The sequence below is a fragment of the Paramormyrops kingsleyae genome, chromosome 9 (assembly GCF_048594095.1).
Source record: "Paramormyrops kingsleyae isolate MSU_618 chromosome 9, PKINGS_0.4, whole genome shotgun sequence".
In the NCBI taxonomy this organism is placed as follows: Eukaryota; Metazoa; Chordata; class Actinopteri; order Osteoglossiformes; family Mormyridae; genus Paramormyrops; species Paramormyrops kingsleyae.
Window position 1 is genome coordinate 6344041 of NC_132805.1, and position 26419 is coordinate 6370459.

General features: G+C 41.2%; 2 protein-coding genes and 1 long non-coding RNA gene across 12 annotated transcripts in view; 2 read left to right on the plus strand and 1 right to left on the minus strand.

The window, feature by feature from the left end:
* them4 (thioesterase superfamily member 4) lies at nucleotides 1-3609 on the plus strand. Of its 3 annotated transcripts, none has more exons than XM_023801440.2 (7): nucleotides 1-117; nucleotides 535-657; nucleotides 797-989; nucleotides 1126-1288; nucleotides 2204-2314; nucleotides 2698-2822; nucleotides 2998-3609. In XM_023801440.2, exons 1-7 carry the CDS (start codon nucleotides 16-18, stop codon nucleotides 3039-3041), a joined length of 861 nt encoding a protein of 286 aa, XP_023657208.1. In that variant the 5' UTR covers nucleotides 1-15; the 3' UTR covers nucleotides 3042-3609. The 3 variants fall into 3 exon arrangements, with proteins under 3 accessions (XP_023657208.1, XP_023657209.1, XP_023657211.1); XM_023801441.2 differs by having other exon boundaries at nucleotides 1-63; XM_023801443.2 differs by having other exon boundaries at nucleotides 36-155.
* Nucleotides 570-9681, minus strand: LOC111838447 (uncharacterized). Of its 3 annotated transcripts, none has more exons than XR_002836877.1 (4): nucleotides 9640-9681; nucleotides 5154-5275; nucleotides 1084-1313; nucleotides 570-698 (listed from the first exon to the last, which is right to left on the minus strand). It is a non-coding gene; the product is annotated as an uncharacterized lncRNA (long non-coding RNA). The 3 variants fall into 3 exon arrangements; XR_002836875.1 differs by lacking the exon at nucleotides 9640-9681 and adding an exon at nucleotides 7108-7303 and having other exon boundaries at nucleotides 5154-5271; XR_011992902.1 differs by lacking the exons at nucleotides 570-698; nucleotides 1084-1313 and adding an exon at nucleotides 4202-4219.
* rorc (RAR-related orphan receptor C) overlaps nucleotides 9269-26419 on the plus strand; it is a 26017-nt gene continuing 8866 nt past the window's right edge. For 2 of the 6 annotated variants that reach the window (XM_023801432.2, XM_023801433.2), the window contains exons 1-3: nucleotides 9269-9463; nucleotides 9582-9681; nucleotides 15864-15893. In XM_023801432.2, coding sequence (XP_023657200.1) covers nucleotides 9624-9681; nucleotides 15864-15893 — 88 coding nt within the window. In that variant the 5' untranslated portion in view covers nucleotides 9269-9463; nucleotides 9582-9623. Of the gene's footprint in view, nucleotides 9464-9580; nucleotides 9682-14160; nucleotides 14270-14845; nucleotides 14863-15863; nucleotides 15894-17548; nucleotides 17619-26419 lie in introns of those variants that run through there. The other 4 variants (XM_023801437.2, XM_023801436.1, XM_023801438.2 and 1 more) reach the window with 4 other exon arrangements.

A 26419-nucleotide genomic window follows, 5' to 3' on the forward strand; every position in this document is an offset into this window, starting at 1 on the left:
AAGGATCAGTACCACATGACCAAAGTTGCCAGCGCCTTGATTCCACAGGAAGTGGTCATTAAGGTTACGTGCCGAACTGCAACTGAAAGTCATTTACCGGCGAAAAGGAAGCATAAGGCGGGCATGGATCGCCGCACGTTTCGTTATTCTATATGGTGTATATGAGTGAAGCGACATTTTCAAATAAAACGGATTCTATCAGTATCTAGCAAAGTAGTTATTACTGATTTTTTGGGTTTAGCTATGTAATATTAAACGTTAGCGATACCGGATGGAAAGTTAAAGGGTTGTCATCCAATTGAGAACCGTACTTATAGCGCGTTTCGTATTTGTAATGAAACACTTAAAATAAGGATATCTTAGTCTTTGCGTAGGACGTATTTCGCTCCAGAAAACTTCCGTTAAATTTCTGTTCGGTATATGTGTAGCTTTTTTATATTCAGTTAAAAGAGGCTAATTTCAGTTAATATAGGCAGTGATCTTGAGTCAAAGCGGGTGTCTTTTCTGGTCGTCATGTTACGACACGGTTTGCAGGTGACTAGAGTATTTTGCCAAACCGTGCTGCACACCGTTTCCGCTCGTCCCCTCAGGAGCGCCATCCTGCGGCTGATCCCCAGAACAGCCCTGCTTCCTTGGCTCAGCTCTCGCGCTGTGTCGGTAAGAAGGTTTTTGCTCGCGTTGATCCAGTCATTGTTAAACTGAAAGAGAAGTATGCAGAGTAAGCACTGACCATTTCTTCCATGTGGCTTTTCCCGAAAGTTTGGCCTATTTACGTAATATTCTTAATCTCCGCTAGGTGTCGGAATGGCCATTGCTCTCCTCTCCACCCCGTGACTACAGCCTCCCCAACCCTTCCTGGAGCACGGAGATGCGGAGGCTGTATGAGTATTACGACAGCCTTTGCGAGAAGGAGATGGAGGGTGGTGAAAAGAAGCCAGGAGGATGGGGGAGACTTCCCAGCTATAATCGCACACTCAAATACGCAGCAGGTGTGCAACATAACTTAAAGTATCCCCATGGCTTTTATGTGATGCTTTTAGGCATCATAAAATATAGAAGAATGTGTTCTTATGTGTCTGTTACCCATTTGTTGTTATATGTCATTGTCTCTGTGTTGTAATTCAGGCGGGAAGTGTCTCAGTAAGCTGCTGAAGGAGAAGGCCCGCCTCTTCACCCGGAACACAGAAGAGCAGGGTGCAGCTTTTGAGTATGTCGTCTTCATGAACAAGTCGGAAAAGCGCTGCGTCTGCATCTTCCAAGCAGGCCATCTTCTGGAGGGCCCTCCCGGGTTAGCGGCCGTCCGCTGACATCACCTGCATGCAGATCATTTTCATTAAATGAATTGACAGATCATAAGGATAAGATCCTGTAACTGTTTTTAATTTTACTGATGTTTAATTTATATTTCTTAAGAAACTTTTAAATGTCTCAATCAGTTAATCTAGTCAAATGAAGTGGGCTTTCCTGTCAAACCATCCACATACAGATATACAGTGACTGGAAATGACATTGGACCACAGTGTGACATACAGGCAGGCAGTTAGGCAGGGGAGTGATTTCAGAGGACACGGAAAGGGGGGGGGCTATACACAAGGAAATACATATGAAAGGATTTCACAGGACCCAGAAACGTATCAAAATACAGTACTTTGCAAAACTCTCAGGCAAAGGAAATGTTTAAAGCTCTTTATCTGGGTAGTAAATATATATTTGCCCAGAACAAATAACATCACAATCTATGCATATTAAGAGAAACAATGAAAATTAACAAGGATTTCTTCTGTTCTCCAAAACTTTATTGATATCTTGTTGGATGGCTAGAGGAACACTGCATCACTTCCCAAACCTCTCCTCAGGGGCACCAACCATCCCAATATATTTGTTACATTTTATCACAAGCTCACCCAATTACTTCATTTAAATAGTTTTAAAAAGTCAGTGAGGTATTGACTAGCCATATGAGGGGCACTAGTGGTGGAGTCAAAAAAAATATGGGTACATTGGACATTTGCTGCAAACACTGGGGTGATTTTAGGAGAGATTTTGAAGTGAATTAGCTGAGTTTGACAGACATAACAGCAAAGTTTTACACCAACGTGAAGATCATTTAAATATTTTCTATGACTGCCTAAGACTTTTACACGGTACTGTATGACTTTTTGTGTTAATGGACGGTCTCCTTAACATGATAATGCACCCACAGGAATGTCCATGGCGGTGCTATAGCCACCATCATCGATACTTCGTTGGGTACCCTCGCTGGATACCTCTCTGGAATAGTCATGACAGCCAACCTCAATATCAACTACTGCAGGTGAGTTGACAAATCAGCTGCCAGTCTTATTCATCAGGAAAGAAGGCATCATAATCAAATTCAGCATCTTTCAATCCAGTTCCTTCATTTAAAATATTATTTCAAGATTAGTGACTTACGAGTTACTGAAACGGCATTATAGGAATTGTATTAATCGCTTATTACTTTATTTATCTGACTCTTAAAAGCAACTTACAGTGAGGAAGGGTTACAATTTATGTGTGTTCCCTGGGAGTTGAAGCCATGACCTTTGTGTTATTAGCACAATACCGGTCTACTTCTTGAGCTACAGGAGTCTGTTACTTTAGTACTAACGTGAGTTTGTAGTGTGCGTTGTGCATCGTAATCTGTGCCATCTGAATTCTCTCTCCTATGCCACCCAGTCCCATTCCCCTGGGCAGCGTGGTGCTGATTGACTCTGTCCTCGATAAGGTCGAGGGGAGAAAGACCTTTGTCTCTTGCCAAGTGACCAGTTCGGACGGTTCCAAGCTGCACACAGAGGCGACAGGTAACGCAGTCGCAGGGCTGCCTATTCCTCGACAATCCCAGCATGCAACACTTAAGAAAAAAATGAGTAATACACACAGGCACCTCAAACACACCTTTCATGGCAGGCTAAATCCATCATTCGCTTATTTCAAAGTGTGCTTTCCTTGTTGACTGTTTTTCTTTCTCTTTTTCAGGCTTGTTTATATCCATCAATGTAGGACATCTATTTGGAGGGTAATGGCACGACCTCAGGCGCAGCCACTACGCCACCAACAAGCAGCACAGCACACGCCACCTGATTAATGATCTGCGACATCTTCACAGCGTGTACGACCTGCTGAGCACTTTATGAATTTCCGCTGTGTTATATTTGCCCATTTTTTTTTTTTAAAAGGGTTGCCACCAAGAACAAAAATAGAAACGGCAAAGAGTGTTTATCGCCGTATTTATTTGTGTTAATTTATTTTAATTATTTTAACTTTGGTGGAGACTCTGTCAGAGAAATATTTTAATAACTAGCCCAAAATATGAAGTCTCTGCTGGCTCCATCAATAAAATACACTTTGATTCAAAGGGTTATACTGACTCAGCCCTAGTTGCATTGTTACATGCTGGTATTATTTAAAAACAGTATTTAAATAATATTAACTATATATGCATTTTACTATACATTTTTTTGCCATGTTCTTTTGAGTTGTTTATAATATTTTTCTAAGTAGTGTTCTAACATAGTAATATAGTTTTGCAGTATGCATCATAATTCCTACTTCCAAGAGATTTGGAAATACATGGTTTTACTTTAATAAGTCTGGTGTATGTACTTCATTCATGATATATTTTCATGTTTGTGGAGTAGAAATGTAAACTTAGTAGACGGTGTTGCACAAAAACACTCAAATAACAAATGTAAAAGTTTACCCAAGTGATGCTTTGGGAAAATGCATCACAGGCTAGATGTACTTAGATGTAATTCATCTGTTTATTTGCCTTTATATAGTAATTACACATCCAGTTTCACATTGTTTTCCCAGTTTTCATCTATTCAAGACAGATGCTAACTTACCTGTGAACTTAGCTAAGTTAACTTTCACTGAAGATACTGTCCCTGTTTATGGTGCATGATTTTACAGTGGTGAATTTTACACACATTGTACCTCACCCCCCAAAAGATGGTGCTTTTGAGCTCTTCCTGATTCCCAGACTTCAGAATATTCACCTTTATGTTTTTTTGTCTTCTAACATGAAATAACAAAGATGGATGGATTAGTTAAGGCACAGTGGTAACGCTCAATACATATCAAATACACTTTTGCACCTATAACTTTGGACGGCTTTAAGGGGTGGGGTGACCATAATTGGCTGGTAGACGTGGTGGAGACTGCAACCCATCGGCACTAAGTCTTGTGCCTGGGCAGTCTGCCAAAAAAGAATGAAAGCATCACCAGATGCAGACAGCTTTATCTGTTTGGGATAATATTATTCTTATCAAGTGGAAACAAGACATGTGCTCTTACAAAGACTGAGGGAAAAATACGCAACTCAAACAGTGAAATGCAAAGATAGACAAAAGGGATGATGCTCACAAAGTAAATGAATGTGACTCCTTCAGCCCCTGTTGATATGTGTGTGTGTGTTTTTTTTACTTTGTGAATGGGGATGTTCCAGTAAGGTGACAAACATCAGGGTGTTACTGTAATAAAGCAGATTGTCCACATCTAAAGGAACACAACTCATTCAAAAAGACCTTTCAACTGAGCTCCATTCAACCACAGTCATGCACACTCAGTTACTCTCTTCTGAACTCACACAAGCATAAATACCGTCTACAATTTCATCACACACGTTAAAATATTTCAAAATCTGATTAAAAATAATTTGTTTATTGCAGTCATTGGTTGTTTTCAAGCACTTTGCCCAATGTCTGTTAAATAGCATAACAAAACATGATTTAAATAGGTAATAGCATCATTTGGTTTCTAAAATATGTGTATGTGCCCCGTGATTATCTAGCATCCCTTCCAAGATGTTTAAGCCCCCTTCCACCTCTGAAGGTCTCCAGGCTTACTGTCACCATGAACTGGGTGAGCAGTTGGGAGAAGATGAAATCATAACATTGTTGCTGATGTGCAATGTTTAGTCACTGCACTTCAGAAAGGGACTTTACAGCATATTCACAGAAACTGTTACCCAACGGTAATTTCATAGATAATGTAGGCTGGGGATTGTCAAGCATTCTTGTGTTACATTTTAATTACATTCTTACAGAAATGTGGAAAGGTGTCTTCCATTTGTCTGTTTGGTGAACCATACCACCTGGCTGATGTAAGGTTATCTTTGTGGATCGTGATACCTGAGACTCAGTAGGTCGACGTTCACCTGTCTGTCCACCAACACTATCACAGTCTTGGGCGTCGGTAGGTCCCATCACTAGGGGCTACTGCCCTGAGTATTTTAGCCCCAATGCCAATCTTCCTTAAAAAAAATTAAAAAATAAGTCAAGCCCCAGGTACACTTGACTTGGCACATGGTCTTTTCAATAGCTAGAAAGTCCCCTGTTCACAAGAGTGCTGCACTTTCTGGGAAAACATCAAGTTAATTACAAAACAGGTGTTTCGTGATGTTGGCGGAATCACACTTATGCATATTTTACTCAACAATGCAAAATGTGAAAGAGTCACATATTGACATAAAAGAAGCGGCAACTGAAGGTGAAGTGATAGAGCGCTGATTAATTGCCCCCCCCCCTCCCCCAGCTACCCCTTTGGCCCCCCCTCACAGCCCCCCCATGTGCAGACATAGTTGGGCTGGCAGTGTCTGTCACCTACACACCTGTGGTACATACATGTTCACGGAGGGGCCCCGTATCTCCAGTTAAGCAGAGGGGGTAAGTAGGACACTGGTAGCGGCTTCTAAAAGGGGGGGGGGGGGGGTGGCAGTGGCGGCCAAAACGTACTACTTGGGCTCGGTCTGGGCGGTTGGGGTCTAGGAAAGAGGTTAGGGCTGCAAAAACTGAGAGGTGAGGCTATGTGGACAAGTTTCCTGTCTTGCCCCTTTACGTTAAAACCACACACAGTTTGGTGAAGGTAAAGGCAGCCCAGCTCACGCCGGAACGCAGATGGGCATATCTGACAGCGTTCACATGCTTGCAGCCTGGCAGTTTTGGTTTTTCCTGTCAGATACTCATAGGTGGCCAGTTAAACTAGGATAACAAATACTTTCTAAATAGTCTGTACTGGATATTGATTCTATAACATTTTCTGATATAGTGTGTAGTGTCAAGCTCCAGCTCTGTAAATATTTCAGCCCTGTGTTCTCAGACCTCTTTATTCCCATTTTAAATGACTTATAATCCTTTATGTTATGAACTGGATGTCATAGCATAGACTGAATAGATTTTTGGTGTGATTATTTGATGAATTACTGATTTACTGGCAGATCATTGAATAATGAGCTACAGCGCAGAGTTCTAGCTAATCTTGTTAAAAAGGAATTAATATTAGCGGCAACAACTTCATGGAATTGTTCGATAAGACGTGATTATATTACCTAATATAATCCCTTATAGCACTAAAAGGAATACAACTACTTTGCCCTATGGGAACACTGATTCTGTCTCGCTGATGAACAACTGTATAAGCTTAAATTTGAAAAAACATTGTCCATTGCTAAATTGTGTAAAGATCCCCATGCAGTATTTGCCATCTATATTCCACTTGCTTTTGCAGCACAAGGCTATTTTAGGGACGCAGAACCTTCCCCAGGAAGCACAAGTCAGAGGACCCCCCTGGGCACAGACACAATCACGCACTATGAGGAATTTCGAGACACCAATTCACCTGACTGTAGGTTTTCAGACCACATGAAGAAACCTATGCAACAAATGGGGAGTATGCAAAGGCAATCTGAACCCCCAGAGAGCTAATCCCATGAGCCACCATGTACTCACCATATTTACCCTAACATAACAGCTCAGCCGCTGTAATTAAAAGCAGAATAACTCAGGAATTACTTCATTTGTCATCTTTCTGAAGCCCTTGAAAAGCACTAGGCTCCACTTGCAGTCTCAGTCAAGACTCTGCTAACCAGGACTGTCAATCTTGATCACCTTGTGCAGGACATAGAAAAATAAATGTGCATCTAAGTATCTAATTTCCTTACTCCTCCACATACTCAAGCTCTGCATCAGCCTGCTTCAATCTCTACTTGGATGGTTTGCATCTTATCTAGTAAACGGTTTTCAGCACTTCCAGCATTAAAAGCTGATTGCTGTCCTGAATCATCACTGACTAAAGCGATACACTCACCCAGCTGTGTTCTTTAGTACGTGCAAGCGGGGTGGCCTTCCCCAACGGCAAGATTTGGGTTTTCATTCTTTTCCCAAGGTCTCCACTACAGCGCCCCAAACTGTGGGACAGTTCGGCAGCCAATGAAACACAGCTTGTCCCTGTTCAAACCTCTGTTATTATCATAGTCTACGTATGTCATATATCTTTATCCACAATAACCCTCTGTTTGTTCCTGCCACTCCCACATCACCTGAGAAAGTCCTAGAAGCCAAAGGAACTGGCCTTTGCCCGTGCGGAATATGCGGCGCTGCCATTGGCTGTCCAGATGAATATTGTAGACTAACCTAACAGAGGGCAGACCGCCAGCTGCGCCGCCTCACTGTGTAAGGCTAGTTACAAGTGTGCACCTTCAGGAACACTAATGGATTTTGTTTCCATTGTATATTCCTGTTCCAGAATATCAGACCACACGTTTCACGCATTCTATTTTAGACGTAATGTTCTTAATAGCAATACACGTAAAACACTGCCGAGTCAGTTACTTTGCTTACTGTAAACTTAAATTCACAGGGAACCACAGGCTGTCTTAATTCATGGGTCTCTTGTGCAAGGCTGTTTTAACAGCGGCGCATTTATTAGCTCCCTAAACAATTTACCTGCAGTATCTATTCTTTGTTATAATGTGCTATACTTCTTAAGTTCCGAGGACTGATGTTGTTTCCGTCTCAGCTCTTCTACGAAACCCTACAAAGCACCCTAAATAAACATCACTCCACCTACACGCAGACTCACACATTTTCGCATAGCAAACTCCATTAGGGTGACCACATAATCCATGTCATCCCGGACACTTTGAGCTAGGACAGGATTTGCAACCTACCATTTCAATTAAAAGGACCTGGATTTCACTTAAGTACCGAGTTCTTGCTGTGTGCTGATTGGTCAGTCTCCTATAATCATGCACGTGTCACTAATGTTAATGTGAACAGCTGGATGAATCTTTCAGTCAAAGAAACAAACCTGTCAAAGCACGAGAAGAACTGAACTATTTAACCAAGCACAGGAGCCTTTCGGTTTTAAGGTAGTTTGTAAAACCTGAAGTAGCTCAAGGTGTCCGGGATGACATGGATTATCTGGTCACCCTAAACTCCATGGATGTGCCATTTAACGTGATTTATCATGCAAATCGCCGAGGGATAGTAAAGACCGTCCCTTCATTGTCATTTTACAGGGCGTCTCATTTTGCCGCTAGTATTTGGAGTATTTATACCTGTTGCTACATGAAGCCTGATTTAATAACATCTGTTGATATAAAGTAGATGATTAAACTTACTAAATTAAATGAAAAATATGCAATTAGTATAATAACATTACACATTTTCAGATAGTTGCCTGGCTTTTGTAAATGTTTTTTTTTTATTACGTAATGCCGTCTTTGACCAGAGGTTAACCCCACATTCCTAATGACATTACCATCCATCCGTCCATCCATATTCTTAACGATCACCCTGGACAGGATTCCGGGGGTCTGGATCTTATCCCAGGCTGCACGGATCACACAGCGGGGACACACCTTGGATAAAATGGTACCCCTTTACAGGGTACATGCACGCGCACACACACATGCAATCTGTGCCGAAAATCGACTTTATCATTTCTGTTAGTAACTGCCAGTTCACGCAAGAAACCTACGCACAACCACATAAGATACATACATGTATAAGCGTCAAAGACTTTCTATGCAAACAGGAATATGCAGGATTTTCCAGTGTTTCTATATGACATTATTTTAGTTCAGCCTTCTGAATTTCAGCCTTGAAGGCTTCACTATACTTTCGGTGTAAAGTTGCATTGTCTGCACATGTCATGTCAGGGAATCAGGAGTCCTACTTTGCAATTGAAAGCATAGCACTAACACCAAAGGAACAAAACATCTCACGTTTAATACTGATTCTGACTTCTTTGTAATAACAATAATTAAAAACAAAAACAAATAAAACCTAATGCACGGGGTGACCCCCGTGACACCAAACAAAATCCATTACACATTGCGACATCAAATTTCTGTAACAGATATTTATAATGGGGGATCGTGGAGCGAGTGGATGCTGCCCCGCTGAGTTCAGGGCTGCCCGGTCTCCGGTGTTCGGCGATCAGCTACTTTCCCCTCCCTAGAAAAGACTCTAGAGTCCAACTACCTCTGGCTGAGAGAAACGGGGGGTGACGGACTGAGTGACAGAGAGTGAAAGAGCGTGACAGAATTAAAAAGGACACCGACTAAGTGGTGGAAAACATTATTTTGTGCGCACCCCCAGCGAAAAAATGGCAGCTTACACATTAAAATGCTTGCGAAGTCTCGGACGCTAGAACTGCGGTAAAGATTAATAGTTTGTTTAGTTAGCTAGCTATAGCAAATACTTCCTAAAAGTTATTATTAGAACATGTCAATAAGAATTTAAATACCTATAACATAAATGTGTTTTTTTATATAGAGAGTAATTCACACGGAGGCACAGTGCGATTAAAGGAAAGTAATGGAAAATGACTCACAATCATCGGACCCAACAAACAGAGAGGCACCTTCCAAAAGAGGTGAGAATTGTGAAATTAGGTACTTTCTTACACGAATCTCTGGTGGGTGACGTCGACAACAGTGACAAAACATATAAGCTCCTAACATTTAAACAATATAAAAAATATGCATATAATACTACTGGTGCATTTAATGCCGTTATATTAGTTTGTTTGTTTGTTTGCTATTTCTGTAACCAATATTTCTGTATTGATACAACAATGATTTCTCCTCCGTAATGTAAGGCCCTATAGTGTTGTGACATTTTGAAACACTGTACAGTAACACTGTGCAGTAAGACCTCTATAGATACGATTAAGTGACATACAGTTTTATTAGTGGATATGTGAACAAAAAAAAATCTTAACTGAAGCCAAGGCAAAATCCAGTATACAATTTCCAAAATTGTTACTTGCTAACCGTTAACTCAGAAATTTTGACAATGAATAGTATCCTGCTTAAGAATTATATATAGTTGATGGTTTGATTTAATAGCATTTAATAATGTTTTAAATAATATACAATAATGTTGCCATGTGAAAATATTGGTTTTGAAATTGTCATATTTACTGCTGTTACACGTTATTTCTGACATTTTTATTACAAGAAATATATCTCCCGTTTGATCGCCTGAGGCTTTAAAATATGTAATGATGATTGTAAATGACGCTAGTTTCATGGTTTGCCATGAATTACCACAAACAGCTGCTGATAATTGCTGCACTGTTTATATGCCGTCAGAATGAGCTGTAATGTTGCGCGCAGTGTTGTACTGGTCCTCTCTCTTTTGCAACAAAACACCACAATGCGCTGTTAAATGCGCTTACTCCCCTAGGACGATTTGACGTACTTAACCCCGTCGACCGCACAAACTCTTGGCTCAGTTGGCATTTCAACGTTAAGACAAACTCAGAATCCATTGCTACACCTGGAAGACATTCTGATTACGTTTACATTTAATACCTCGCGGAAGGGTTTAATACCCCGCGGAAAGATTACAATTTGTAGGTCTTGTTTCTTCTGGGATTTGAAACAGCAACCTGCAGGTTTACTAGAGGAGACCCTTACTCACCATGGTGCCCTATTTAATAGTGTATAACTATGTAATACCAGGACCACATATTTGACCTTTAGTGTGGCTCACTACTTACGTGTAATTACAGATGCTTGTACATTAAGTACAGTATATTGCATTACAACAGTGACAGATGAATGAGGTATATATTTGGGTAGCTGTATATTATTGCCTACTACCAATATCTATATATTGTTGCTTGTAGCTGGCAGATATACCTCTTGCTTCTATCTTCTATCTGTGTGAAATGCTTTCTCTTTCAGTGCAGGTGCTCCATCGTCTTATTTCGCCTGCATCTCGTCTGATTCTCGTCTATCGAAACTCTCTTTCTGCTTATCTGTCCTTGTCTCTCTTCACTCTGCTGCACTCTCCCCTCCTTTCCTTTCACCGCCCTGTGCCTCATCTAGTGTGCACATTTAAAGGGCTTCCCTGACTTCCTCTCACACCTGACTCCCTCTCCCCCACCGGCTGGATGTCTCAGTGAAGAGAATGCCATTCAGGCTCTCTTCGCATGAAAGTTTTTATTGTAACTTTTTCCACCCTGTCTGTACTCCTACTCAGGCTTTTTTAGGCAGTTTTTGGTTCAGAGTGTTCTATATTGAAATAATATTTTTCTTCGTACTTTGGTTCCCTATTTAATGTGTCATCGTCGGGTCTAACTATTGGCTTGTCCAAATTCTGCCTCCAGTTCTGCAGCTCTTCTGACCTCACAGTGATGTCATCACTGTTTGCTCCCAAAACAGCAGGAATAATAGTCATGGGAGTAACAGGAAACAGCCTGAATTAATGTCAGAGATTGAGCGACTACAGAAGCAGATCAGCTTTGACTGCTAAGTTCCTGCTTCTCCCTTGTGAGACGGATGAAGAGGGCAGAAGGCTGTATATTTGGTTACTAGACGCAGACTTCCAAGAGACCGTGAGCAATCGCCACTGTCATCATACGCCATCCCTCTGTGAGGACAGAGGGGATGATGTCAGCACTGCTCACTGGAGCCTCCAGTGATTACAAAGTGTGTGTTTTGGCACCATACAGTGAAGGGTGTCGGAGGTGCATGGATACCCAGGCACATCCAGGGGCCCAGCACTCAGGGAAGTGAACCCCCCCCCCCACCACCACCACCACCCAGGTCAGCAAATTGTACTGTGGGGGATCCATATTTCTCCTGGTTGAAAGTGGCAGATCTTAGCAGTGAGGCCCAGGTGACAGTTTTTTAGGGTCCCCAGAATTTCTGGTTGCACCCCTGGTGGGTACAGTATGGTGCTGCGGCTTGGAACCTACACATATGCTAATGTCAGACTCTGGCAGAATCTGTGGCACCCAGCAGGCGGGTTACTTCATGCAAACCGCTGCACCAGCGCAGCGCAGGGCCTGTCGTCAACACATTTACCCCGCACTTGCTGTTTCACTCATGCTCTGTTTCATCTGTGCATTCTAATCATTCTTCACACACTTTTGAAGATTGTAACTGTTCCCCCTACACAGGTATGTTATTCTTTGTCTTCATCTCACACGCTTCTGTCATTCACTGTCTTGTTCATTCTCTGTACCATCTCTTGCTCTTTGAATCTCTTAAATCGTACTCTGCAGAAATGCAGCTGCCGCATTAGACTTGCTGACATGTTAACAGTATTCAATTCAATTTTTTTGTCCTCCATGAAAATACTGCACTGATTAACATAGATAAAGAAAGAGTTAATCATTAACGAGAGTAGTTTGTGCAGGAGATTCAGTCAGGCATTCTCTGTGGACTCCCTGTGGGGGCAGTTGGGGTCCTCTAAGTCTCACTGTTATGTAACAGTCACTCAGCACAGTACAGGACAGCTGCTACCTCATTGGCCAGTTATGAAAGCACTAGAAATCTGAGTGTTTTGATCCACTATGTGCAAAGGTTTTGTGATTTTTATTTACAAGACTGCATTTATGCTTTTTCTGATAGGTTTTTTTGTGGTTTGTGTAAGTGGTTATTAGCAGCATTTTTTTGGTGATTTTTGAATGCATGGAGTACATCTCTGCATCTCCTTTATTTTCATTTACTTGTGCATGTAACTGTATGCGCAGTTCTCTACTAATATGCATGTATCATTGAACTGGTTGTGAGAAAGTGAAAGAAAGCTGGGGGTCCCTTATGTAATAAACTCCACAGCAAAACCTCTGTTCTAGCAAAGGGAATTAAAGCAGAGGAAAGGTAGAGAGTGTGAGAGAGAGAGATTCACAAAGTGAAACGCTACCTGTGTTCTACGGCCATCTGAAGAAAAGGGTTGAGTGTCTACAGGAACATTAACAGGGAGGTGATGAGCAGAGGTGCCCGGAAATGCCTGTCACCCACCATCCAAACCAGTTAGTTAGTATAGCCCATGGGCATCATCAGTTTGTAACCAATATCAACCCCTATAACTGTATAGATTCATCCCCCTATAACTGTAGTGAAACCAGTGAGCCACAGAGCTTTAAAGCTGCGTTGATTGGAAAAGTGCAGGCTCTGTCGTTGAACAGAAATTAGGTCCATCGCTAAGTTTTAAATATACAGAGAGGCTGAATGAGTTGCAGCCCTTTTGAAGTTTTGAATCAAATGTTTTTAAAATAAACTAATTCGCAAGTTCGCTATTTCTAAGCTGATGTTTTACAGTGGAAAAAAAAACAGTAGATACGTCTAATGTAACTGAGGTTCGGGCTTGTATAGGTAAGAGTCTGGGTTTTGCACATTCACCCGAAAGCTTAATGTACGCTCGCTTTGGCCAGTTACTCGGAGCTCAATGATGCATTGACACACAGCCATGAGGGGCGCCGTTGGGATACAAAATACACCAGATAAACCGCTACGGCTGAATCATTTTGAAATACATACCCTATACCAGTTGCTCAGATCAGTCATTTTTTCAGAACTTATTTTTTTCCGTAAGAGCGGAACCTATAATATTAAGTAAAATACAACGGAAAAAACGAGAGTTCTTGATGCTTTATGTTGCGTTGAAAAGGTGCCATTAAACAGGTGCTTCAGTGTCTGAATTGTGGTCAAGTTGGTCTTGTCTTTAATTTAGAAGACCGAAAAGATATTATCTTAAGGTTATGAATGCAAGAACTGATCTCAGATTATACAAAGTAATAGTATAGGCCTATATTAATAACCATTTTTTGCGTACTATTTCTACTGCTAAATTCTTTAGGAACAGTGTTTGTGTATTAGGCATGTGGTTCTCTGCTATGACTTAATTTAATATGTGATTAGGATTAGAAGCAGAATTTTTAAATGTTGCTTTGCTATGTGATCCTATGTATAGGATTCCTGCACTTTACATAATAACGATTTTGTAAAAATTGTAAAAAGTTAGTGTAAAATATTTAAGCCTGTTAGTAAACATTAAAATGTGGTTGTTTGTATGTGCGTGCCTGCGATCACAGGGCTGGTACCTCTTCGCATTTCAGCGTGTTTCCATGTGCGTCTCTGCAACATCGCTCACTTTTGCGTTCCGCTAAATAAGCAAAACTGGCTTTACAAAAAACCCACATCGACCTTCAAAGTTGAAGACAAAAGGTGAGTGAGTTGCACCTCACCCCGTCGATACTTATCTCGTCTGACTTAAATTTCTAGACACGCAAATCGCACTAAAAATAAATCCCGGAAACGAGCCCTCCATGTGCGCCCCTCTTCCAGATGAAGCGCTCAGACCTGCGGCCAGACGGAAGTCTCCCCACTGCGCTCCGTGTTTCCACTCCGTGTCTGCGCCCCCTTCCCCCCCCGTGGGACCGCCGCCCTCTCCGTAACGTTGTGTCACAGGAACTCCAGTTGCCCTCGCATCGAACCCTGCGTTACATTTGCGTTTCGGGGTCCGTTCGGCTCAGGCTCTCACTCGGAATGCCCCAATGGCACCGTAGTGGAAAAAGGAGTCAGTAGGCTAGTGGTTCTCGGTCCTGTTCCCGGTACCCCTCCTACCCCCCTTCCAGGAACGTGATTGAGAACCTCTGCACTGGGCTGTGTTGAGGCAACGACCAATGCCAGAAATGGGAGTGTTGTTCTTCTCTATCCCCGCATCCTGTAGTAGCTGAGTGTGGCTGGTCCTGTAGGCCTTCGCCAGGGCTTCATCAGCCAGGTGCTGCGTGGCTACTCTCCCTGCTACCTCATTATCGGTATGGAGAAGTTCAGACGCATCGACATAAATGGCATAAACACGACATGCTGTATGTTCCCAACAAAGCACACCAGAGGTCAGTTTAAGCCTTTTGCTTAACATTGATAAAGATAAAAACCTGCATTTTTCTCAATTAAAAAAAAAGTACACAATTTATGCCAAATTAAACAGATGTAAAAGTCATATCAAACAAACAAGGAGAGATAGTTTTTTATGGTTTATTAGTCTTTCGAGTTCAGCTGGTCCCTTCTATACAAAGTCATATTTGTCAGTGACTATACATCCAAGTTGAGTGTTTCCTTCCTTTTTAGCTGTATATTTAAACAAACGACATCACACGCAGTGTTGCCCATGTGGTGCGTCAACACTGAAATTGGGCAGAGCTCACCTCAGTGCTGTAATTGGAATATCTTGAACTGCGATCGATTTGGCCTGTTTCCGTCTCGGGCGGTTTTTTCCCCTCGCTGTACTGCGGGGTATTTGCGGAGATGCCACACCGTGTACCGGACGTCTTACAGTAGAGTCTAGGGTTTACTGTAACTCCGGTAGATCCAGGAAGGTTTACTGTCACTGTCTGCTCTCTTGGTCAATCCTAGCCTTTCTCTGGTGCACATGAAGATGAGTGTGTACATTGCGTATATCCTTCGTAATCCTTCTTGCGTCGTGTGTATCCTTGCGCTGCTCAGTGGGTCTGTTATATCTGTCCCTCACCTGTCCCTCAGAAACACCTAAACTGACTTTCACTTGCCCGCTCTGCAGTTGTCCGTACACAGAGAGCAAGGCTGCAGGCCTCTGTGAAAAGGGTCCCTGACAGCAGAAAGAAAGTCGATCATTCAGCAACTCGTTCGTATGACTGAAAGTGTCCGTGTGGACTATCTGGGCTGTAATACTGTATGGTGCAGTGTGTCAGCGAGACTCAGACCTGTACATGCTGTTTAAAATGAACAAAGCCATCTCCTATGAAAGTAATACACCTCATCCATTTTTTCTCTGTCTTAGGAAACATAGTGCCCAAAAAGACACATTTGAGTGAGTACATTCTTATGTTTATTTACCTTGTTTATTATGCAGTTTGTGTCAGTGTTGTTGTGCTGTGTCTATTTTGTAGTTCTTCAACCTGTTCATTTCGTCAGATCAAGGTGTTTAGAGTCAACACAGAGTACTTGTGCTTTGGAGTGCTTGAAAATGCTGACAGTTTTGCAGACTGATTGTCTGCTGTCTTCTTTGTGTGTGTGTGCATGTAAGTGTGTGTGTGTGGGGAATGTTTATATTACATTGTGGGGACCATTTTTCAGGGCCCCACAAAGACCTGTGACTATAATCGAAAAACTAAAAATGCCAAAAGTCTCGTATTTTGATGGTTACTTATGGTTACGGTTAGGGCTGGGCAGGGGTTAAGGTTGCCATGTTGGGATTAGAGTTTTCCCCATAGAAATTAATTGAGAGTCCCCACAAACATACTGTAACCTGTGTGTGTGTGTATGAGAGAGAGAGAGATATGGCCTGCAAACATAACTGTGCGAATGTTTGCCAGGGGCTCTTCATCCTATGTTCTGGCAGCTTGGCCGCAAACAGGATGCATGTATGTATATGCTGGCATAGACCCAGGGTTTTACACACCTGCAATCTATTATTGTGCTTTGCTGCAATGTGCCTATTGGAAGCCATCGCTATGGCCAACATCCAGATAGCGCATCTACACCTGCTTCCTCGCCTAACTTCAACTCCGTCTCCACAAAAGATGCTGAATTTACAACCTCCGCTTAGAGTCGTACATTCAGCTCGGCCTATATATCCTTTATTTCTGACAAAACCCATTATTCATCATTTTGTGATATTTAAACTGCCCTGACTTGATGGAGTTTGAATACTAATCATTACATATTTTTCTTCTTCATATTTTCATATTTTTAAATATAGATCATTACGAGTTCAATGAAACTGGTATTGTTATTAATTGCAATTCGTGTTTTAGAAGCTTTTTAAATTTTCCAGATTTGGTGTTCTGTTACACAATAACATTTTGTTTTGGAAGAATTTAGTTCATTATAATTAAAAGACTGAATGCTGGAGGGACACATTTTAGAGTTTTTTTTGGAACAAAACAGGACTGTGTGTGTCCTGTATGTGAAATATATGGTGTATTTTTACATGAATCTGTTATGTTTCTATGTAGTATTTTATAGTAAATTTGAAATAACTTTTTATGAAGAATGTCTGTGTAAGTTGTTTGTTATCTCCCACCAGGGTCCTTCTATTGGCCCGGCAAGGTGTCAGTTGGCACTATGGGCGTGGTCAGGATGCCAGCTGTCTCTTATGGCTCAGTTGGGTACAGACTGAAAAAAGTTAGAGATGGGTGCCGTATTGGCCGTACTCTCTGTGTGACAGTCAGGTGTTAAGGAAGAGTGAAAAAAAAAGGAAAGAGACGGGTCGGCGTGGGGGCAGGTGTTTCGCTGAGTGTGGTTAGTGTCAAACGCAAACAGTCAGGTGCTGGGAAGAGGGGGGGGCAGAGCTAGAGTTGAGAGGGGAGAAAATCGGAAGTCAGAAAGTACCTGGGTGAAGCATGCATGTGGGATATCCAGCACAGATGCTCAGATGCTGAGAGACAGAAATAAAAGTGCGGTAGGAGCAGAAAGAGGCACAAGTTAAGGCAAATTGGTGTTATCTCGGCGTCCCTTGTTTAGCGAGAACGAGTGAAGAGAGACTGAGACAGACTGAGGGGGAAGGAACGCTGAGAACGGCAAGAGATGAGAGGTAGGCATTTGTTTTTCTACACGAACTTTGTGTCTATACTTTCTATATTGTTCTGCTTGTATGCTGTCGGAAACCAACTTTTGAGGAGGGATGTATGATGTGTGCAATGAAAGGTGATAAGAATTTAATTAACAATACACAAACTTCTGATGTACTGAAACGTTGACACCCATGCGTACACACACACGCACACACACACACACACACACACACGCACACCACAAACACACAGACACATCAGTTTCTAAAAAAGGACTGATCTGAATTGTCTAAGTATTCTTTAGGAATTTCAAAATAAATATTGCTATAAAACAATAAAATTATTTTTCTTGCTGTAAAATGAAATTATTTGTTGTACCTTAAGTTGTATGTTTTAGGTTTTTATGTGAAATCCATGCAAGCAATGGTGAATTCTATCCCTTGCAAAAGAACCACAAGTGAGGGAATGCAGTTTAAAAGCGCAATTTAATCTTTTTACTTATAAATGCGCAACATTTGATTGGTTTTAGATGATCTTGAATGGTTGCCCTTCTCATTATATTAAAATGCATAAGAAAAAGTATTTATAAAAAAAGTCTGTGTATCAATGTTCTGGTAACAGTTTTGAAGCCATACGCTACGATAAAATTTGCTAATCGTCAAATGATGGAAATGACATTCTGGAGAACATGTTTTATGCATGTTTGTCCTTCAGCTTGAGTCACACTCACTCCACATCCAGCAAGTTTTTTGTCTTTGTTTTTTCACGCTGTTCCCTCTGCTTCCATTGGCCTTACAGTGTTAGTGCAAACATCTCCGCTGAATTATCCTCAATGTTCTCGGCCAATTGCTGTCTCAGTTTTTCATATAGTGTAGTTCTGGGTTTCAGAATCGATGAAGGATCAAAGTAAGTACAATTATCATCATAGCAATAATCATCACAACAAATCAATACAATGTAGAAATACATAAGAAATGTTATTTTTGTTGTAAAGAAGTTTTTTCTATTTTACTTTTGGCAAATGTACCTCTTCAACTTTTAAAATTTCAGTTAATTTTGCATTTTTTTTAATAGTTAAAGTTTTATACAGATTGAATTTCTGGGAAAGAGAAATAAGATGAGTTTGAAAATTAGGCACAACAAATAAATGAGTCTAGTGAATTAGTGATTCGTTTCTTATGTAAGTTTTGCCAGTTTTCACATCTGAAGCTGTTGTTAATGTGCAGACGTTTCCTGTTCATTTACATTTCGCCTCTGTTTTGCCCATTTAAAATGTATTTTCATTGAACGCTTGGTTATCTGTGGTTTGCCTCATACTTCCTCAGCTTTTTGTTCTGCATATATATTTATGCATTTCTATTTCATTCAGTCAAAGGAGTGCATGTAATTAGGTCCTTAAAAATGATGCTGTCACCATATATGGAAACATGGGATTAATAGAATTAGCAAAGAGATACAAAGACCTGAAACTTCCGAGAGCTTAAATGATGCTGCATCTCCTGTATTTTTATATAACTTTAGTTGGTTAGCTAACACCAAATCGTATCTGATGTCAAACAACCAATATCTGCAGTGAAGAGCACAACTTTGACGTGACTTTGAGATTGTGTTTTGTTTTTTAAAGTTTTTTTAGTTTTTTTTTTTTTTTGACAGTTTCAAAACTGCTATGAGACATTCACTGCTGGCCACCCACATTACTCATTTGCAAAACCACTGTGCGAGGTGAAATATTCCTGTATAAATAATAAGATCTTTTAGACACATCAGGCCTCCAGTGTTGCTACAAATGGCACATTAATATTGTGCCAGCGTCATGAGGGCCAGCAGATACATGGCAAATTTTGATAGTCAATGTAGGACATGATCATCTGAAAAATCACCGCTCTCTTAGTAATCACCCTTATTACTCATATTTTGTTCTGTGTGTCTTAGATATTTTTAATCACTGTAGCAGATCCTGAGATAACACTTCACTTAAAGCAATCATATAACTGCATTAAACATACCCTCATAATGCATTATAATGAATTCATAAAGTATTATATATTATAAATGCAGCTATAAATATTTATACAAAGGCATAACACATTATAGCCATGTTCACTATGCATTATGAATGCTCATCTATGACGCACTATAAATACCTTCATAATGGATTAATGTCGATTATAATGCATTGAAGGTATTTATAGTGCATTATAGCTGCGAACATTTATAATGCATGGTAAATATGGCTGTAATATGTCATGCCTTTGTATAAATATTTATAGCCATGTTTATAATACTTTACGAATGCATTACAATGCATTATGAAGGTATCAATAATGGAATGACTGCTACCAATCTTTATTGTATGTGTTACTGTGTTTCCAAAGCAAATATTGAGAAAAATACTGTTACCCACCAATGACTGGAGTTTTAGCGTATTGGTAACAGGGCTGCAGGTAACGCTAACGTTTGTGAAACGCAGGCAGCGCAGAACCACTCAACGCAAGAGCGTAGGGAGGAAAGCAGGGCTTAATAATTGCGTATGCTGGATGGGTGTGGGCGGGAAGGTGGGGCAACCACAGTGCCTCCACATGCACCAGTTCAGCATGCAACCTGGCACCAGTGCGGGTGGTCCTGGCTGTGCAGCTGCTGCAGCTCCCAGTTGCGCAGGAGACGTAGCACTGGAGGAGGCCTTGAGCAGTGCTCTGTTCAGCGATGGCTGTCAGCACATTTATTCTCACTGCCGAAGCTCCCGGCCTGGATCCGGCACTGTACCTATGTCCACATGCAGTATTTATGTACTGGTTTACCGCGTTTCTGCCTAAAATTAGAGGCAAGTGTGCCGTTCAGGTCTGCGGCCTCGTTCTAATTCCACGACCCGCATTTCAGGAGAAAGCTGCACCGTAGACTCAACTTGTCCAAACCAGGCCAAATCAGATGCCAGGTGTTGAGGGTGTGGTAATTGACCGGACGCACTGGCTACAGCCATCTGAACAACCCAGGGTGAAGCTGGGGGGGGGGGAGGGGGGCATTCAGCCAGGATATGGGCATCGTCATGCCACCTTCCGACGGGACAGTGAAAATTTGTGGTTTGACCAATCCAGTCACATAGGGTTTGTTTCCATAGCGTTACATAACGATCTGGAACAGTTAGATAGCTGGCGTCATGGTAGAATGTGAATTACGGTACATGGCCAGAAAACATCACAATCAGAATAAGAACAGTCACACTCAGAACACCTAAGAAAAGTGATTCCCCACTGAGTTGAATACAGCACAACAGAGCTTGTGTTTCACGTAAAGGAATATGTATACTGTCGCCTAATTTTAATGTCGGTCCATCGTAACAATATAATAATCATTCATTGTAATTACATGTCAACTTTTTTCTGTAATTTATATAATTTATATTCACCTCCGTTCGCATGTTCATTATTCATGGCAAAAAACCTGTACGTTTTAGACAGGCTTTGTTTACGTGAATAGGATGTTTTTGCCAGTCTACCAACATGTATCACTTAGAGTAGGTGAATAAAACGCGAAATGGGGACGAAAAAATTTCTAGGGCTTTGTTTGATTTACACGCGTTTGTTATTTTGAGTAACAGCATTGCCATGTTATTCTCTGTAGAATCATTCATACAAGTTTTCACACTTCACGTTTTTGTTAATCATCATAATTTTATTATTAGATGTAGGCGCAACAGTTAACGTTATGGAAACACTTTGATATGAATGCACCGCAGGCTTGTAATTAGTTGTAAGGCATTATAGGCCTACGTGTGTCTATGTGTGTATGTGTGTGTAATTTTCAGACTAGAACTTTTTCAACGCATATGTGGATATCAACATCAAAGTACACTGCAGTCAAAGGTACAACCTCATATCTCTGCTCACTGTCAGAACAGTAAAATCAAAATTCACACATTCTCTAGGAGGGGACCAGACGAGTAGTATTTACTTTCAGGTATCTTTTATAGTTGTACAGTATCAGCAATTATTTTTTAAACCAAACTCCTTTTTTGTATGACTGATTTATGCTCTTCCAGGCCGGATCTATCTACTACCTTGACTTTTTTTTTCTCTCTGACTTATTTTTGACCAAAGTAACACCAAAAAAAAACATCACATATGTCACTCTGTAATGACACTGCCAATAAACATTTGTTTGTTTATTAATATATATAAATATTTTTAATGTATATAATTGTTATAAGGGTTTTGTGAAATATTCCTGTTCTGTAGGCCTATGTAGAGTCACTTTTTGAGCAACAGTGTCAATTTGTTTGTTTTTCCGATATCAACCTAAAAAAGTTTTACCAGAAATTAACAGGTTAGTTGGCGTCCAAAATTCAGATTCTTTAAAAAGAAAAAAATAACATTTTTAGTCGCCCTTAAACCTCTAGGCCTAAATATTACTACTCTTAAAATCAAATTTAACAAAATAGTATACCTCCAAAATATTATTTTACCAATTTTGTTGTACATTATAATAATCATTGATTGTAATTACATTTCCCTCACCTACATTTTTCTGTAATTTATATAATTCATATTCACTTCCGTTGACATATTCATTTTGTCTGCCAAAAACCCAAAATTTTTAGTAAACTTGGTGTTTATAAGTATTGATTTCCATCAAATCCGTTTGAGTTTGCACACGTTTTGCAAGATGCTTATTCTGAGTATAACTGTTTGTAGATTTTAAATTTTTAAAGATCTACGTTATTTGGTAAAAGGTCATTCATATGTCCATAAGTGATTATGTTTTACGTCACCCCGCAGTTTACCTGTGTATTTCACAGCTGAGAAAAAATTAATCGTGTTTAACCCCCCACCCCCCGCTCGGCAAAACTTATCGTAAGGGACTCCCCCATCCCTCGGCAAAGTTCATTGTGGAGGACCCCAAAGTTCAGGACTGATTGTTAATCTCAATCAAGGCCTGCTCCACTGTAGTCTTAGACCATCAAGTAGAACAGCTGTTTATCTTTTTTGGGAACAGCCAAATCGAAGGTTTTATGTGTTGTGTTGTGTTGTGTTGTGCTGTTATGTGCTGTGCTGTGCTGTGCTGTGCTGTGCTGTGTTCTGCTATGATGTGCTGTGATGTGTTGTGCGTGAGTGCAGAGTGTTTCCGCCTGAGGAAGACTGAGGTTTTTTAGCAGTCTACAGTACGAAGGTGCTGGTAGGGGATTTTTTTTAAATAAAAACGCTGAGTTAGAGAAGTCTGTACAGCCGATGACTGTGAACATTTCATATTGTTTTGTGACCCGTGATATTTTTACGCTGTTTGTTCGATCGATAAATTGCTTGTTGAGTTGTCTTCAAACTCGGTCCCACGTCTGTTTCTTTCTATCTCTTCCATTTTATCATACATACTTTACATTCACTTTAACAGCTGGTTTTACGGACTGTTTTGTGTAAAAGACCGTACAAGTAAAACGAAAGCCAGACTATGGTAAAACCTAGCATTTTTGATACTACGCTTTAAAAATTACTACACGAATAATGGCAGTAATGTTTATAAATGATCGTATAAACATCGTACATTATACGATTAAATAAATAACTGGAGTAAATGGAATTACAGTAAGTTCTGCAGTCTCTAAAAATTGGAACTCTTACCACAGTTTTGCCCACTAGTGTATGTATCCCAGCCTCTTCTATAAGCCTTATCTCAGTTTTTCACCCATAAAGAAAAGAGATAATCAGTCTTATCAGCAGAATTACTTTTGTTGTGGTGTCAAACTTTTTTTGCTTCATTTACTAATCATGTGCAACAGAATAAAATGTTGATATTTGCATGCTTATTTGGTGCATGACACGGATGCAGTGTGAGTCGCTTTTATACCATTTCCATCGCTCTCTGGCCGGTGAGAAACGAGCTCATCTCAGATCGGCGGCGGAACGCAAAAGCACATTACGGGTTTCTTTCTGATTCTCTGTCAGTAGCTTCTGTCTGACTTTTATCTACTAGCATTTGATTTTGGTCAGAGATATAAAAGAGAATGATAACAGATGAGCGCGGGAAAGATAACTACTTTTTTGTTTATCAGCATGTGGTTAGAAGAGATACCAGTGCATGTACAGGCCTAACTATATTTACACACATATATGTATATATTTGTTCTTTATCGGTGTGTGGTTTAGTTCAGAGATAGAACATGATAAGCAGTAGTCAGTAAGCAGTTCTTGAAATGGGTTGTATTCAAAGATTTCTGAACTCTGTTTCCGTTTGCATCTCTGCCTTTTCCTCTTCCGTTCCTCACGTCCCCCTTTCTTCCGTCACCTTTTTTCCTTTTTGACTCTCAATTGCGGTCTTTACAATTATTATCATGATAATGGTTTCCAAACCCTGGAAGCCGTGTGTTGGAAGCTGCCCTTGTCGATGTGCGTAAGTGTGCGGCCCCTGCAGTCTCCCCCCCTAATTCTTGACTGGTATCTGCAGGCAGAAGCTGCTTGTCGCGTGCTTACGTCGGCGATTCCCTCGTGCCAACCCAGGCATTCACGCTGGCAGTCTGAAAGCTTACCTCAGGTTTCGTCTCTCGATGTTCGCCAGTTTGAAACCATGATTTTACAGCACTCTCTCGTGCCCTCACCGGTGGTATAGAGATCCTTTTTTTCACTCACCATTAGAATGTTTGGGTCTTGTCATTTATCCCAAACTAATACATATGGTGATTTTTTAACGATTTATTGTTCAGTAATGGGTGTATCCTTTTTCATGCTCTTAAATAGGATTAGCTAATATCTGTCTGTATGTGATTATTGGGCTTTCTTGGTGTGTGGGCTTGTGTGTTTGGTTGCACAGAGCAGGGATAGGTATTTCAGTTTATTGCTGTACTTGGGCCAGGTTTTTAACCTACGAAAGGTGTCACAACATTCCCACCCCCACGAGCCACAGCAGGTACTGGTCACTGTGCCAGTCCATGACCCTACCGTAATGTTAACAGCTCTTCCTCCCAAAGTCCTATCACCACCCCAGTGTGACATTAGCCTGTTCAGCTGCCATCTGATTGGCCAGTTTGACGGCCGATTCAGTTTGCGGGCGGATATTGTGGCCAGAGCAGTGTGAAAGCATGAATTTAAATGAACCAGGTGCTTTGCAACCTTCCTGCCTGTGAGACGAATTCGTTGACTCCTCTTATATAATGTCTGACACTGCATGTTGTTTTTAATCCAGGTTTCACGAACTTTGATATTTCAAGTATATAACTGCTGGGGGTCTCCTGGACCTTTTCCCCCCCAGGCTTGGCAAAGAGAACCATTGACTGTCACAGCGGGGCATGGCACAGGCGAGAAAAAAAAAGTGATGATCCACTGATGGCTCAGACGAACACTCTGGGGAAGACCACAAAATAAAGTGACTGTGAGGTGTAAGATCTAAACAGGAGAAAGAACAACTAAAGAGAACCATAAACTTACATACTTAGGGAATCAGGCAACAGAACTCGGATAACGGGCTATCGGATAACGGGCTATCGGATAACGGGCTATCGGATAACGGGCTATCGGATAACGGGCTATCGGATAACGGGCTATCGGATAACGGGCTATCGTCATGCAGTAACAAGTGCACAATGACTGACTAACAAATGGTTTGAGGGCAAGCACTTATACACACCGGCCAAACAAGGCACAGGTGTAAATCATAATCAAATTAACCAATCAGAAGGACTCAGGTCAACAAGGAACAGGTGGGGTGAATTACAGTTAACAAGCACTGGAACTGGGAGACATTAATAAACACTAAAGGCTAACAACACTTGGACAGACTAGTATTCAAAAGTACACACGGAACATAATGAAACAGGGCACAAGCAGGATTAATCTAAAACAGGAACACAAAGATAATATCAGACCCTAGGAAACAGAAAAATTTTAAATATTAAATAACAGGTGAGGATGTCCTCTGGCCAGCCTTGAACCTGTGACCAGAGGGTACAGCTTCTGAGAGCACACCTTCAACCCATTGAGTTACATGGCAGTGTGGGAAATAAGGAGACACACTAGAGCTGAGGGCTACAGAGGAGGGAACAGGATCACCAGCAACACCTGCTGGCCAAACAAGCACAAAACACGTAGGACAGGGAGGTGCCGACTCAGACAACTGTTGGTCAGCCGGAGTTTTCCGCGATGACCTCAGGAAGCAAATGAGATGGGAACATATATTTGCATTTATCTGATGCTTTCATCTGTAGGGACTTCCAGTAGGGGGGGGGGGTATAATTTATGTGTGCTCCCTGGGATTTGAACCCACAACCTTTGTGTTGTTAATTCTATACATGTGGTACTGCAGGTGCCATATTAGGCGTAACGTATAACATGTATGTGTTACCCTTGCTTCCCATGACCTGTCCTGCGTACTCGGGCTGTTATCCCTGCTTGCTGCGGTTGGCCTCACCACCAAATGCCTTCCCCAGCAGCACACAGGCACTGGGAGTTGCAGTGGTCTCTACTTCCAGCACTAGTAGTTCTGATTCTCACCCACAAAACAACAGGAAACCAACGCGACCCGCAACCTTTCACTTTGTATGCACATGCCGCCTCGGCCTGACTTCTGACGGCTCGCATGCAAACACGCAAAGCTCAGTCCTTGGCCATTCATACGACGCTGTCAGCTTCCCCCTCCAGTCCACCCCTCCCACAGACACAAACGTTATTACTGACTCAATGTTTCCTGAATCACAAATTTGCCATTCAAATACCCAAAACATCCACACAGAATAGACTGTGTCCAAATCTTTAGCTCCTTAAATTAATAGAGCTATATGTAACACATATTCACCGCAAGCTGCTATATATCTTGTATTGCTTTTCAGAAGTTCCTTCGAGGT